This window comes from Sorghum bicolor, chromosome 2, assembly GCF_000003195.3.
Source record: "Sorghum bicolor cultivar BTx623 chromosome 2, Sorghum_bicolor_NCBIv3, whole genome shotgun sequence".
Classification (NCBI taxonomy): domain Eukaryota; kingdom Viridiplantae; phylum Streptophyta; class Magnoliopsida; order Poales; family Poaceae; genus Sorghum; species Sorghum bicolor.
In genome coordinates this window covers 63,344,390-63,360,887 of record NC_012871.2, presented here as the reverse complement: position 1 = coordinate 63,360,887, position 16,498 = coordinate 63,344,390, and the positions used below count along the sequence as shown (strand labels likewise).

The 16,498-nt window shown below is 43.9% G+C and overlaps 2 protein-coding genes across 2 annotated transcripts; one reads left to right on the top strand and one right to left on the bottom strand.

Moving 5' to 3' along the window:
* Window positions 3,159-8,887, top strand: LOC8055862 (E3 ubiquitin-protein ligase UPL5). The gene is made up of 3 exons (XM_021453096.1): window positions 3,159-5,174; window positions 6,218-6,801; window positions 8,254-8,887. Exons 1-3 carry the CDS (start codon window positions 3,389-3,391, stop codon window positions 8,515-8,517), a joined length of 2,634 nt encoding a protein of 877 aa, XP_021308771.1. The 5' UTR covers window positions 3,159-3,388; the 3' UTR covers window positions 8,518-8,887.
* On the bottom strand, window positions 9,862-11,143 carry LOC8064840 (induced stolen tip protein TUB8). Its single transcript, XM_002460395.2, has 2 exons — window positions 10,975-11,143; window positions 9,862-10,687 (listed from the first exon to the last, which is right to left on the bottom strand). Exons 1-2 carry the CDS (start codon window positions 10,987-10,989, stop codon window positions 10,241-10,243), a joined length of 462 nt encoding a protein of 153 aa, XP_002460440.1. The 5' UTR covers window positions 10,990-11,143; the 3' UTR covers window positions 9,862-10,240.

The following is a 16,498-nucleotide window of genomic DNA, read 5'->3' as shown; positions in this document are numbered from 1 at the left end:
TATTGGTCATTTATTAGTAGTGCTACCTTGAACTGACAATTAGCTTACCCACAAGCATAGTATGTTCTTGAGTTTTAAGCTCATTCTGCTCTCAGACAAACCATAATATATGAGTATCGTAATTAGAACTATAACAACGCAAAATATAGAGTTTGAATCACAAATTGAATCGAATACCAAGCTTTCTAGGTGTGTCAACACCAATTCCCTATAGCTAGAACAAGATATACAGGTAGATTGTGAACCCTAAAGATGAATTCAAACAATAGAAGCTCAAAGCAGCAGCAGCAACAGCAGCAGCAGCAGCAACAACAACAACAACAACATTAACAAAAAACAACAACAACAACAACAACAACAACAAGGGGCAAGACACAAAGGTTTGCCTACATCCTCATTAGTGAGGGAGCCACAAAGGCCTGAAGTCTGTTCCAACTACCACATCTAGACTCAAGCGAACCACAAAGACCACGCTTAGGGGTTTTCACTATTGGTGCTCAACCATGTCCAATTGGGAGCTTTTGAGCAACCTCTAGCCATTTAGGAGCCCAAGAAGCACCAAGAGAAATGAATTCAAACCACAAGCTAGAGGGAGAACCAAGTCCTCTATGTTGAATCCTTGTCTCACTAGCTCTCTAATTCACTCTTTAGCCCAATATCTCAAATAAAATCACCAAGAACCAAGGGGAGAGGTTGGGAAGCCTTCAGTGGAGCAAGGGACTTAGTCTAGTTGGTGTATTAAGTTAGTAGATACGTGATGGTAAATTATCAGCATCTTTAACCATTGCTTTCTCGTGGATAAATACGATACTCTAGAATACTCTCGGGTAAAAGCTATAACGATATTCGTGCGCTTGCGGATTTTTCTATGTGCCTTAATAAATATCAACAGAGATAAAGTTCACGCTATGGGAAATCTACGGGTACAAAGGAAGCCTTTGAGCCACAATGTCTTGGTCTCCCAATGCCAGAAGGAAGAACTAAAAGAGAGGCTTTCCATTCAATTGAGGAGCGCCTTGAGAAATGACTAGATAACTGGAATGAGAAGGACTCCTTAGCTACTACAAAAGAAATTCTTATCAAATCTGTTACATGAGCCCTTCCAGTCTACTATATCAAAGTTTTTAAACTAAGATTTATGTGAAGAACTTATGAGGAAAATAAGGTGGTCTTGGTGGGGAGGTGAGAGGTGTTCGAAAAACGCACTCGTGTGCATTGGAGACATTGATCAAAACAAAATCTAGAGGAGGGCTGGGCTTTCGTGACCTTTAAATTTTTACTCAAGCCTTAAAAGCAAGACAAGCATGGAGTTGATACAATTCCTAGATAGCCTGTATTCACGCGTATCTGTTCGCTTGAGCTTATCAGCCAAATCTGCCAGCTATTCAACAATGTTTTTCTCTCACAACAAATCAGCCAACAATACTTTTTTCTATGGCTTATCAGCCAAATGAGTTTGGACTTGCTAAAGAAAGGAATTATATGGTATGTGGGGAATGGACCTAGTATCTAGATTTGGCGTGATCAATGGATCCCGAGAGAAACGTCTCTTGCTGTTTTAGGGGAAAACACCATAATCAACTTTGTTGGGTGTTGGAACTTATTGACCAACATAGTAATAGTTGGAATATGGAGTCTGTAAATGAATTATTCCATCCTCCTGATGTTGATGAGATTCTGAAATTGAAGCTTCCTTTGAGAGGCAAAATGGCTTTGTGGCTTGGCATTATGAAAAGAGTGGTATTTTTTTAGTCAAAAGTGCTTATAGGTTGGGCTTTTGCCAACAACAGCAGAATACCAAGCTTCCAACACATCTCTAGATAGATCTCGGTCACTATAGAATAATATTTGGGAAGCAAATGTCCCTCCTAAAGTAAAGGTCTTTGCTGGAAAGACCGCCAATGCCTGTCTCCCAACAACACAAAATAAAAGGAGAAGAAACTTAGAAGTTATGCCAACCCGTCCTATCTGTGGAAGAGAAGAGGAAATAAAGTTCCGTGCTCTCATCTGCTACTCGAAAGCTAAAGCATTAAGAGAGGCTATGAGAAGGGAATGAGTTCTTCCACTAGAAGAAACAATACAGTTAACTGATCAAGATTGGCTTCTTTTAATCTTTGAACGTTGTGGGCTACAGATGCGTGATAATTTCCTCCTATTGTTATGGCGATGTTGGTACATGAGAAATTAGACTATATATGAAGGAGCTTCCATGCCAATTGAGGGCTCCGTTTGTTTTTGGTTAGCTATCAACAGAGCTTGATGGGAAGTAGTCAACAAGTAACAAGTGATAGTAAAAGAAAAGGCTAGAGTGAATACCATCCCATGGAACCACAAGCCTAGCGCTCAGGCAGATTGTTTGCAATATTGGTGGCAGCCATCAAAATCTAGGCATGTAAAAATAAATGTTGATGCATGCCTAAAGGATGGTCATGCTGGTTTAGGAATCATTGCGAGAGATGCACATGGTTTGATTTTACTTGCTTCAAGCCAAATCTGTTTCATTACTCTCATCCGGAAGTTGCTGAACTTATGACACTATCTGAGGGGTTGAGATTGACGATTCAATGGATTGATCTTCCTGTTGTTTTGGAGACCGACTGCCTGTCTTGCAAAGCTCTAAACTTTAATGAAGATAATCGATCTAAGCTTGCAGTACAGCTAAAAGAAGCAAAGTTGCTTGGCGATGAGCTTAGAGAGGGTTGAGTTTATCCACTGTAATAGATTATGTAATAGGGTTGCTCGAATCAGGCCAACATACTTGTAAACATCTCTGTTTCAAGGTGTAAATCAAGAGAGCGCCGGACTTTATTGGCTGATGCTGGTAATCTGTTCATCTTGAAATAAAGCTCAACCTTTTCCCGCAAAAAGAAAAATTATAATAAATTGCAGAGTTGGCAACAGAAACAAGCCTCCAAAAATACATACAAACATATATATGGGTGGAAACAACTACCAAAAATTGGTAAAAAATTGAAACAAAATCTAGCAGCCTAGGAGGAGATAGAGTCCAAACATAGCGAAGGAGAGCTGTCTCGGTTTCTCACGCAGCACACTTGTTAATGCCCATTGCCGTGCGTAATGAGAACGCACGGCACCCCAAGCCCAACGCAACTCACGATCAAAAGGAAAAAAAAAACCACGGCAAAGGGGGCAAAAAAAACCTCAAAAGCCATCCCTGCTTCGATGAGAAGCCAAACAAGACGCCAAACGAACCGAGGAAGAGCGAGGAGAGGCCACGCCCAGACAAACCATCTCTCACAGTCCCCACCCCACCTCCTCCAGCTTCCTCCCCCAAATTCCGGTCGTCCTAAACCCTCGCCCCCCACCTCCTCCTCACGGGCACGACCTCAATTCCGCCCTCCCCGACCCCGATGAACCCGATCTAAGCATGTCCGCCGCGCTCGCCTGTCTCCGCCGCACCTCCAAGCGCCGCCGAGACGCGCCCGATCATGCCCTCCCCCCATCGTCGAAGCAGCCGCTGATGGCCCACGCCGGCGCCGGCGCCGACGCCGCCGAGTCGTCCTCGTCGGCCTCGGCCTCCGCTTCGGGGGGCGATGGCGCCTCCGCGGCGGCGGCGGCGGCCTCCGCCTCGTCACCCCCCGCGTCGCCGCGGGAGCTGCACTTCTTCGTCCGCGCCACCGATTCCAGGACCATCGCGATGCACGCGGCTTGGGACGACACCGTCGGCGCCGTGCTCGACCACCTCGGCGCCTGCGGGTACGGCCGCGATTTGCGGCTCGTCTACGCGGGGCGGCAGCTCGCGCCGGAGGCCACCCTCGCCGAGCTCTGCCTCCTGCCGGACTCCACACTTCACCTTTTGGCCCGCCTCAGGTCCACCCAGCACCCTCACGCGTGGCAGCTCGCGTCGCACATCGCCAGCACCGCCGCCGCCGCGGAGTCCGAGCCATCTAGGATCCCCGCCGCCGCCTTCTCCCTCGACGAACTCGTCAAGGAGTTTATCCTCCGCGCCCACCGCGCCAACCTGGGGCTTTCCCGCCACGATCGCGCCTCTACGGGCGAGGACCGGGCCCCGGCGGACCACGCCGCCGAGTACCTCGACATCTTCCTCCAGGCGGGCGCCGCCTTAGCGCTGGTTCGCCTCTACCTCTCAAAGTCCCCCTTCCGCTCTTACGCCGAGACTGCCATCAAATGCTTTGTCGCCACGGACCCTTCGTCCTTACCGATGGACGTATTGGTCGTGACGGCACCAGTGCTGCTTGAATTCTGCCGCTTGCTTTCCTTGGCTGCGGGCAAGAAGGAATTGCTGTATAGATCATGCCGTCGTACACTTGCCTCAGTCTTATCCACTCGCCCCAGGCTGCCCCCTTCTATGAACTCACCAACCAGGTTGATCGAGCAAGTCCTGCCATTTGCCCGTGAAACAGTGGATTTGGTCCTTGATGGACTTGCATCAATGCCAATGATTATACCGCCTAGTGATCTTGATGAGTTCTCAAACTTCCTCAAAGTGATGTGCCAGCAGGCACGCCATTGGATTTCAGGTGAGGGGCCGATGCCCAGTAATCTGTACAGCAGGGAGTCTGAGCATGGTGACACATGGATATGGAGGTTCCACAACATGTCGATGGATATGTTGAAAAGGTTGGATGAGTGCTTGAAGACATTGGAGATGGACCTGTCATTATCATCAGAGAGTACTGGGGTCATGGATAGTCAAACCACATGGGCTGCTCGATCACACATCCTGGTCATATTGACTGAACTTGATTTCATCTCGGCGATTTATGAGGATGTGGGGCACAACCTACAGCTTGTGTTGCTGGCACACAGGGCGCCACTCAATGCTCTTGTCCGTTGTTCCAAGAGAAATGAGCGTCTACATTGGCTCGTGAAGCATAAGAATCTCCTTTGCTTCGAGGCAAGAAGGAATTTAGTCTTCATGATGCTCCCTGAAGGGAAGGATGACTTTGGGGAGCTGCATGAGATGTTAATCGATCGATCACATTTACTTGATGAATCCTTTAATTACATTGCACAGGCGAAACAAACTGAGCTTCGTGGTGGGCTGTTTATGGAGTTTAAGAATGAGGAAGCTACAGGTCCTGGTGTTCTGAGGGAATGGTTTTGTTTAGTGTGCCAAGCTCTTTTCAGTCCGAAGCAAGTTCTCTTCTCGCCTTGTCCTGAGGATAAACGAAGGTTCTACTTGAACGAAAGTAAGTGTCCTGGGTACTAGTAAACTTACCACTTTCTACAGTATGTTTCATGCATCAATCTTGATATTTTTGAAAACATTATGATAGTCAAAGCTTCTAAAATTTGAACTCGTTTATTTCCTATATGACATCTATTTTGTGACCTGATGCACTACTAAATACTCCCTCCTTTCAAAAATCTCCAGCGTATTAGCAATTTTTTTTTTTCTTCAAAAGTCTCCGTCGTTTAAGTCTGGGACCACGCTCCTGCATCGTTCCAGGCACCCGCGTAGCTCCTCGTACGCGTACACATTCACTTCTGCAATGTTGCCCATCGCTTCGACTAGCCCCTCCGTTTCCTCCCGTTAGAATGCATACGTGAGTGCAGGCGTTCGGTCTTGCGTGCGCTAACGGCGGCGTTTTCAGCGGTGTTTACTCGGGCAAATGAACGGACGCCGGGCGTTAAGACATGCATGGCGATTAAATGAAAATCGGCGCTTCTGGCTGCATGTTTCCATGCTTCTTGGTCATTACGTCCAGGGCTTAAACGCTGGAGATTTTTGAAAGGAGGGAGTAGTAGTTTGACATTGCTTGGCTGCTTAATTGCGCACATTGTGTGTGTGTGTGTGTTACCGAATACAATATCTTTTTTTGATCAACGTTAACGAAGGGAAAAATGCGGCGACTATAAAGTATATTTTTGAGCTTATCACTTAAATTTGTTTTGTTGAGCTTATCTATCCTGATAGCTGCCTTATCTGATAAGCCTATGCTTCACCAAAGAGGTACTATAACACTTTTAATGTATCCAACAGTAGGAGCCCTTATAGCTTTCATGATTATGCTTTCATGAAATGGGAAGATTATGATGTAATATGTATGTTGACACTCTGCCTTTATAAAGAAAATAACAATACTTATCATAGTTAGAATGCAATCTTTTGTCTTTCTTTATTCTATTTAATTGATTCTTATTTATCTATTATTATCTGTGAGATAACTGATGTCCGAAGTGATGTTTCCCCGATATTCTCTAACCTTTGACAGCTATATGCATATTGCAGCATCTGCTGTGGATCCACTGCACCTGAAGTATTTCACTTTTGCGGGGCGAATAATTGGATTAGCCTTGATGCATAAAGTGCAAGTTGGAGTTGTGCTAGACCGTACTCTGTTCTTGCATCTTGCTGGGAGAAGTATTACATTAGAAGATATTTCTGTTGCAGATCCTGTCAAATATGCAAGCTGTAAAAAGATTCTAGAGATGGATGCTGCTGAAATTGATAGTCTATACCTGACATTTTCCCGTGGAGCTCATGAATTAGGTACTGAAAAGGTTATTGATCTTTTCCCAGGAGGACAGGATATCAGTGTGAATATCAGGAACAGAGAGCTTTACATTAATCTTCTTATTAAGAATATCTTTGTGGACTCTATTTCATCTCAGCTAACCCATTTCACGGAAGGATTTGCTGACATACTAGTTAATCCAAAACGCCGGGAAGAGTTTTTTGAGTGTTTAGATCTAGAAGACTTGGACCGACTGTTAGGGGGAAACAACAATGCAATAAATCTGCAAGATTGGAAATCACATACTCAATATAATGGCTACAAAGAAAAGGATCGTCAGATTACCTTGTTCTGGAAGGTACGCTGTATTATTTGTGTAAATGCATTCAATCATGAATTATATGTTTGCTGTACAGCTATACATTTTGACCATTTTTTCTTCATGTGTGCTCAATTTCACATGGCAACATACCATTTCTCACTAAACTCTGTGTTAGATTATGCTGAAAAATGCCAATCATTTCCACAGATCGATTAGGTCTGTGCATGTGGTACATGTACCAAAGTTGTGGTTATAATCCTAATATAATTGTATGCGTTAATAGCATCATTCACTTATGAGACATATTTATGATTTATTTAATATATGGCTGTAGAGAATTATGTGCTTCAGAGTATGGTATTTTGTATTTTTGTTCACTATGCTCTTCCAGGCTAACCTTTTATTTTGCCTCCAGCATTTTCCTCATAACAGTTCATGAATTTAGTTTGTTATTATGTATATATATAGTTGTCTCTTCCAAGACATGTCAGCCATTATGTCTGGGTGTATGTTTCATGTGGCCTTATTTTTTTTTGTTGTCTTGGTTATCACAACCTTAAAATATAGTGAACTTGCAGCGTGTGAATGGAGCCAAAAACCTTGTGTAAAGGAAGTGAAACAGTGTCTTGTTTGTGTGTGTGGACTCTTTAAATGGCAGTTTTATCTGATCAGATTTCTATGAGGTTGAACTTTAGTGTTATGTCATGTTTAGTTGATCTCATGATGAGATGTGCCGGTTGGCCAAACCCACTGTTAAGAATTTTGATTTCATTGCCCTCAGGATTTTTAGTGGGCATGTCATTGTGATGAGATCCTTTTTAAAATCTTTAAACTGATTGCTATGTGGGCTGTTTTTCTTAATTTTGTTTTACAATGCATGAGTAAACGGGATGAACAATAAGGTGTCTTTAATTTAAAGGAGAGTGCTGGAGTGGGACAGTGGGTACTTTAACCCAAGATCTTAACCATTAGAATCTTGCACTCTACCATTGGGCCATGGCTGTGTATGTTTTAGCATCAATGGAGTACATGATTGTACCATCTTTCTAGCGTTCTGGAAGTCTAGAGCAAATAAACAATCACTGTTCTTTATTCATTTTGTAAGTTTAGTTTTGGTACCTCATACAATCCTTGTTGATTCTTCTATAAGTGAGATGAGAAAGATGAAACAGCTTTTCTCTAGTTATTGCGGATTCATCTTGGTTGGAGCTTCTATCAGCAGGCGCCACGATCTGGTGCTGTTACTTGATATATGGACCAGTGTTTATATATTGGACCGTGACATGTAGTGGTAAAAGTGACAATATATTGTGCTGCTTTAGTATTGTTTGAAACACGGTTATCAAACAAAAGATGTCCCTTGTTACCTTGCATGCATATCAGTTTAGAAATCCTGCTGAAATCTATATCTTTCTTATATAGAAGCTCTATTATGTATTGGCAATCAGTTTTGTGCACGCTTGAATAGTTTATCTGTTGACACTGCAGGCTGTTGAGCGCATGTCACTTGAGAGACAGAGGCAACTCCTCTTCTTCTGGACTTCAGTGAAGTATTTACCATCAGACGGATTTTGTGGGCTGAGCTCCAAACTTTACATATACAAGACGTCCGATTCACCTGACCGGCTCCCATCATCTCAGACCTGCTTCTACCGGCTCTGCCTCCCTCCTTATACATCCTTGAAAATGATGGAAAACCAGCTGCAGAAGATCACACAAGAGCATGTGAGCTGCAGCTTCGGTACATGGTAGTTGCTGCTGCTGTTCTGGATCCTGAACCGGTATATTCTGTACATATGGTAGGCTAGTGACACCCTACTGTCTCATTGAATCTGTTCCTAGAGCTTGAGGAGGTAATAGGCTGTCTTTCTTTTTCATGTATCGTGAGTTAGTCTCCGAGACTTTTATTTAATCTATCTAATGCAGAAGGAATTGATAGAAAGCAGGTTCCTTTTGTTTTCTAAAGAGCAGTGACGCTGTGTAGTCCAGCCGGTGGCAGTAATGTAACATGTGCATGTAGCCGCATTGTTCTCAGTATTGACCCTCCGATTACCAATGAACGGCTGGTGGGCTATTCTAGTTGATCCGTTACTGAAACAATGCATGTCATTGATTTTTTTCCCCTCTCTTTTGATTTTATGAAACTGACACACTTCGGTCAGTTCTCTTGTAGCAAGTAATATGCAGTTTTCAGCTGACGCTTAGACGTGTTTTGCTTGGGACTGAAGCTCATATGAACCATGGCAGAAATTTCAGAAGAGGCCTTGTCTAGTTCCCAAATTTTTTAAAGATTCTCCATCACATCGAATTTTTAGATGCATATATGGTAGATAAAAAAATAACAAATTATATAGTTTGTTTGTAATTTACGATACGAGTCTTTTGACCTTAGTTAGGCCATGTTTGGATAATAATTACCAAATACAAACAAAATTACTATAGTACTCAAACCCTTTTTTTTAAACTAAACAAGGAGTCATACGTGTTTTGCTTGGGACTGAAGCTCATGTGAACCATGGCAGATCTTTTTTGAGGAATGGATGGACCAAGGCTTCCCTGCCCGACGCTGGGAATCTGAAACTGAAATTCTGAATGACAACCGTTTCTTGGTTGTGTTCTGGAATTCTGAATCACATCCATTTATTTTTTGGGATCTGAAATCAGTCATATGCATGTCCAGTTGAACTGAACGCTGGTGCATTGGACACCTCTTCGTCTTCGCTCCGTATGTTTTGCGCGTTCCGCACCGCAGCCGCTGGACTGGAAGCACGTTACTGAATGCCATCATGGACCACCATGGAGCACGTGTATGTCCTTAGCAAATCGCCATAGGCCATGCTCGATCCTACCAAGTACCAGACGTCGGCAAAGATAGCAAGTCGGCACCGAAGCGGCTGCCGGGTGATGAAGACCATTGACAGAACAGGCTCACTAGTCACTCGTTCTGGCGGATCCGGCGTTCTGATTTCTGAACTGCTGCACTTACACAAAGCATTGCAACCTTGCAGGTTTGCCGATGAACAACTGGCTCTATCTATATATATAAAGAAAAATATCACAATCATAATATTCATACCACACAAAGGAGAAACGCAATAACCAAAGAAGACGAGAATGCAGACATGCTTGATACTCATCATACCCAAACTGCCATTACATACATGAGCATAGATAGACAGAGAACACAGAACAGGAACCAACACAACACAAAAGACACACAAGCTGCAGTGGCAGGCCATGGGGCACCGCGCCACTGACACCGGGCCCCACTTCCCCCCGCCACACGAACACGACCCTCACTTTATTTAGCCCACGTCACTCGCAGTCCGCACCGGACAGTCCACGCGCACAGCCACTGCTAGGTACGTAGAGAAACGCCAGTAACCGTAGCGTACTCAACAGCAAAAGCCCGTGGCATGTACGCGCGCACGATGAGCCATCTCACTCCGATCCCTTGGCCGCCGCCGAGGAGGCCTCACTCGCTGGCCTTCTCGGGCTCCTCGGCGGCCGGCTCGGCCGCGGCGGGCTCCTCGGCAGCAGCAGGAGCAGGAGCAGCAGCCTCGGGCTCGGCGGCCGCCGGCTCTGTCTCGGCAGCGGGCGCCGCAGCCTCCTCCTCCTTGACCTCCTCGACCGCGGCCGGCTCCGCCTCCTTTGGCGCCTCTTCTTCCGCCGCGGCCGCAGCAGGTGCCGCCTCCGGCTCCGCGGCGGCAGGCTCGGCCTCAGGCTCAGCGGCGACAGGCTCGGGCTCCGCCGGGGCAGCTGGCTCCTCCACCACCTTGGCCTCCTCGGCGGGGGCAGCCTCCTCTGGCACGGCCGGCTCAGCCTCGGCGGGGGCGGGGGCAGCCTCCTCGGGCACGACGGCCGGCGCCGGGGTCTCCACCACCGGCGCTTCCTCGGTCGCCACCACGGTCGGGGTCTGGACCTGCACATGTGCACGGCGCGTACAGATCGTTAAACATCTTAGCTTCCTCCATTGTTAACGCAGGATCGTCGTCCATCGCTATCTCATCAAAGACGAGCAGGCGATCGCCCGATCGATGAGAAAGAAGAAGACAGTATTCACAGGTATTCGATCGGAACAAAGATCCAAAAGCGTGATCCGTGCATATATATATATATATATATATATATATATATATATATATATATATATATATATATATATATATATATATGAATCAAAGACTAGGATCGATCGAGCTGAGCTACCTCGGCGGTGGCCATTGGTGACGATGAGAAGGCTGATGACGACTACACGAAGGATTGGCTAGCTGGCTAGCTAGAGCTAGAGCTAAGACTGATCGAGCTGAAAGAGTGAGCGATCAGCTGAGAGTGGGATGGATCGATGGAGCTTGTGTGAAGCGATGTGGTGAGACCGGGGGCCTATATATAGAGGCCTGCCGGGCGGCGAGGCAAGAACGGGGAGAACACACAAGGTGCTCATCACTCTGCCGATTTTTTTTTTTAAAAAAATCACCCTTGATCTAATAATTAAAGAGGTGTCACTGGTATCATGATCGGGAATCTTGAGGAGCTGTACAAGCACACACATGAACATGTCATGCGATGCAACCAAAAGGTGCCCATATGACCGTGTCATGACACATGGAAAGGGTCCAAAAGGGGCGGTGTGCACGGTGTCTTGGTCCTTTTCACCCCGGCACGCCACGGTGCGTGAATCTGTGGGGGGAGAGAGATGAGTAGATCACCAACACCAAGTGATCACACAGGCTCACACACAGACCGATCGATCCATGATGTGTGGTACTGGTTTTGCGTACGTTTGCATCTCTCTCCAGGCTGCTCCAGCATGCATTGCGGTGCAGGACGACACGACGGGCATTGTGAGGTGTGCATCGCTGCGCCTCAGGCCATGTTTACTTAAAAAAAATTGCAAAATAAGAATAGTAACACTTTCGTTTGTATTTGACAAATATTGTCCAATTATGGACTAACTAGGCTTAAAAGATTCGTCTCGTCAATTTCGACCAAACTGTGCAATTAGTTTTTATTTTCATCTATATTTAATACTCCATGCGTATGTCTAAAGATTCGATGTGACGGAGAATCTGAAAAATTTTGCAAAATTTTTGAGAACTAAACAAGGCCTCATTGTTGCTGCACGTTGCACGCCGTCCTTGGCGTCCGACCTCTCCTCCCCTGCAGCAGCCAAGATCAGCGAGAGAGATTCGGCAGCTAGCTTTGGTTACAGGGGAGAGATTGATTATTACTAGTGCGTTTTTTATTTGCTCGTACGAGATTAGAGGTGACAGGAATAGAGGCGGATGTCGGGGTTAGCGTGCAGACAATGCAATTGGGACCGGTGAATGTGCATCTGCTTGTTAACAGTGTGTTTGTTGAGGAATATGCTATGACAATGAGCCCTACTGCGAATCTGCGATGTGATTTTGGAATTCGGGGTGAGTAGCTAGATCAGCAAAGTTATTAGGCTGCATCTATAGCTAGCTGGACTTTTTGGACGCTGGATGACTGGATCTATTTCTACAGTTTTGTTAATGATGTGTTTTCTTTTCTCATGTCAGTATTGGTGTCGATTCGAATTTTGAAGTGGCATATGTTTGCGTACTGTTGTGATATGGGTGCGCAACTGCACATCATAAAAAGCAACGGTTGCAGTGCAATTGACAGAGAGAAAAAAAGTTTGTTTTCTGTGTTACCTAGTCGATGACATGATGAGAATTAGAATTACATCTCGAATCATCAAGGACAAGGCTATGTCATGATGGGGATAATTGGATCATGATACTGAACCCTCCTACCTCGTCGTAGTTCTTTTTTCTTTCGTTTCTCGTTTTAATGATTATTTACCAGCTGCTGATTATCAGGAGCTTTAAGCAATTTTATGACAATTTTTATTATTACCAAATATTTTCGTGTGCTTCAACAGAATATACAATTTCTATCATTCGCTCTAATATGAAATAGGACATTGTGCCGTAGTTGATTTGTATGGACGCGACGTGAGTCTGACATGAACAAAACAATAAACCTGCTAGAACCCTTATATTTAATTCATCACGTTCCACTGCACTTAATAAAAACCGGCCAAAACTCTTATTCTTGGACCTCAAGGGAGTGGATAGTTACACGGATCAGCAGTGACAAAGCTAGAGCAATTTAGAGAGTGGCGCGCTTCTTTTGTAGATGCAAAAATATAAGCAACAACCATGGTGAAAATTAATTTTAGTAGTGATTTTTAAAAATTTTATGGGTGCATTTGCACCCACAAGCTACAACGTAGCTTCGCCACTGCGGACCAGGAGAGAGGGAGCAAGCAAAATTTAGACGAAGAAGTTTTCTCCATTTAATATAACCAACAAACATACTCGTGCGCTGCAAAGAGACATTCAGTTTTTTATGTGGTTACCTGAACGACTTATGGCTTGGAGATTTATTTAGCGATCATGTCATCATGCGTTTCAATTTGTTTGCCTCCATAGTGTGCCTAGATGCGTGTTGCTCTAGCTCGTATGGATATAAGAACAATAGATTGAGTTCATCAAATTCCATCCGACAGTTGTAAGAGACAAAGGACGAAGAAACCTTTTGCTCTTTAAATTAGAGATAGAGTAGATATATATTGTTAGAAAAATTAGATTAGTTCATTAAAAGAACTCTGAGTCGACCCTTATATAACAATCACCACCCACTGAAAAGGATATTTTATTTGATGGGAAAAAGAATTAGTTAGACGAGTGCTTTATTCGACGCTATACTTCATTTTCAAATCTAAATTTGGCCAAACTTTGAGAAGCTATTTGAGGATATGGAGTTTGGCAAAAACAACTTTCATGTGCATCATTTAGGTAGAAACCAAACCTGTTCCTATCAAGTGTCTTGTTCCGGTTAATCAAGGCAAAATGGATCAGATTCTTATCAACTTTGGGTCAAGTCCGTCATGTTGCTTTAGACAACATTAGGCACCACCACCTTTATCCAAAAGCTATCATAGAAATATTTGAACCGATTGTACTGTTCCGCGGGAGTAGTTGTCCATGACCATGGATCAACTTTGTCTTGCAAAATAATGGAAATGGCAAGTAAGGATGCCATCAGCAAGGACAGCGAGGTCAGACTCGTTTTGTGGTACACCGCAATGTGGGCAGCGAGACACCTCATTATCATCGCTTCAGTGAAAATAAGTAGCATAGCTAGCTCATCACTGCCGAAAGGATCAGCGATCACATGGCAGCTAGCTCAAGGCCGGTCCACTACAAGCATTAGGCCTAAACGCTTTTGATGTCATTGGTGGCAAGCCGGTGATCTTTGTTTCTTTAATTTTCTCCAGCTTTCATTGAAGTTAATTCTATACGTTATTAGGAATATTTGGATCTTCATTCGCAAGTTTTTTTTTTTTTTGTAAAATTCCTATGGTTCAAGAAAAATTGCTAATTATTACATTTCAAAGTTCAAACGGAGTCTCGATCATCGGCCAGGTGCAGGGAGAGCAACGGTGGCGGGCGACGGCAGCGGAGAATGATAGGGGAGGTGGGCAGCTTTCTTTTCATGGGATTTTGGCAAGTCATTACAAGGGGCCACGATAGCTTTTTCGTACGCGTCGTTTTCCCTGCTCCAACCCCGGCCATTGAGATGTGGAGATGACAGGGAAGATGACGGCAAGATTTCTTCGCCTTTCGGAGCGCGAGAGCCCACGCCCAACATCCAACATGCCTAGTAGGACGGCTTGATCGGCGACAAATCACAGCGGAAATCGGCATGGCCGGCTGTCAGTGTGGGCCCGCCTGCACCTCCTCTCGGATCTCCAGCGGCCTCCAATTCTGTTGCAGCAGCGTTTGTGTGAACTGATGCCTTGTTTAGTTCTATGGGTGAAAAAATTTCGGACATTATAATATCTTTGTTTATATTCGATAATTATTGTTTAATTATAAATTAATTAGGATTAAAATATTTATGTTAAAAATTACAAGTAAACTACGTAATTTGTTTTTATCTATATTTAATACTTTATGAATGTATCACAAGATTTAATGTAACGAGAAATCTTAAAAATATTAAAACTAAACAAGTCGAGTATCTGTATAAGTTTTAGCAATGTCCTTTTGGTTGCTAAATAGGAGTATGAATTAAATTAAAGACCAATTTCAGAAAGTAGTGGAAAATGGAACGCTCCTTGTACTTGTGCAGCATACTCCATGGGCGAGGCATTGGATTCGTGCAAGCTGTAAAGTTCATTTGGTTGATGCGCCACACCTGCTGCCATGGAGTTCCTGGCCACAGAGACAAACTGGCATAATTGGTGGCCATGACCCGGAACTCGACGGTGACGTGGCACCAGAGCTAGGGGCGGTGGACAGGACCCCACTCTTCACAGTCACAGTCCTCGGCGAACAGCATCCCCACTCCCTGATGACGCCGGATGCCGCCAAATATACGTGTTTCCATGTCATCCTGCGACCACTTGCAATTATATAAATGGCGCGAGTGTGTCCGAAATTCTCAAGATCAGACCGAAGATGCATAGGAACAGCCAGCCAAAACTTGCTTAGGAATGAAAAGCGTGCTATTTGAATTCGTGAATTATGACCCGTGTGTTCTATTTGAGGGCTACTCTTTTTTTTTTTTGGGCAAAACTGTTGTTTTGCCCAACTCGCATTAATGCAAGTAATAATTAAAACAACAAAAATTTTCAAGAGAACGGGCATGTATGGTTGGTCTAACGACATCTAACCTTTTTGTTTGTTTGTTTTTTTAGTTCCGATATATTCATGCTAAAGGGGTAGCAATAGGTGCCAAAATTCGTAAGCTCGACGTGAGGAGAATCAAGATGCTGGTTGGAAAAACTGAGATAAGCAATGTGTGTATTAATTAAGGACACTTGCATTGATTTAAAACTGTGTGTTAAATTTTAGTAGTAAGAATTACTAATTCTTCTCCCTAACCTGGTAATAAGTTCAGAACCTGTCCAGTGGCATGCATGTGACATTATATTCTGGTCTCCTTGGATCTGTGATCAGGTACACATGATGTTGCTTGTAATATTCTCCTATTGTACTATAGTTCCTTTCAAATAAACAAGGATTAAAATACCTATTCTCAACAGAGGTAAACATAAGTGTGAGCGTAAGTAAATTAATGTAAGAAAAAATTACTCTTTTTAAACAAAAAATGAGACCAACATGACAAGAACGAGGTGATAGGCATCCAAATTCAAGTTCAAGAAGACTAAAACTTGGGTGGTTCAGTTGTTTGGTGCATGGCCATATGTCATAATCAACCAATTGAGTTAGGCTCACTTCCTAAAAAAAATAAGACTAATCTAAGAGAAATCATGTTTTTTTTCAATAGGCAACCAGATTTGAGTTGAAGAGAACTCAAATTTGGTGATTGGGTGCATGACTGCATCTTCCACATCCAACAAGTTGAGCTAGCATGTTGTTTTAAATGTGAATTAACTGCATGACATTACTATTTTCTATGTTCCAAATTCTAAGAGGTTATCTGTGTCCTAAAATACAAGGGATCCAAAGTACAGAATTTATACCAAAATATTTTGGATCCTCAAGCCTCTCTCTTATCTGTCTATTTTGGCAAGAAATATTAAGATTCATTTTAAATTTGGCGTCACCCAAAACAGCTAGCAAACTAAATTACTCCCTCCATCCTAATTAACGAGGCGTAAGTTGATCTTTTATCAGACTCCTTGTAGTTTAGAATGAAAGAAGTACTAAGTTAAACTTTCCTAACTTTAACC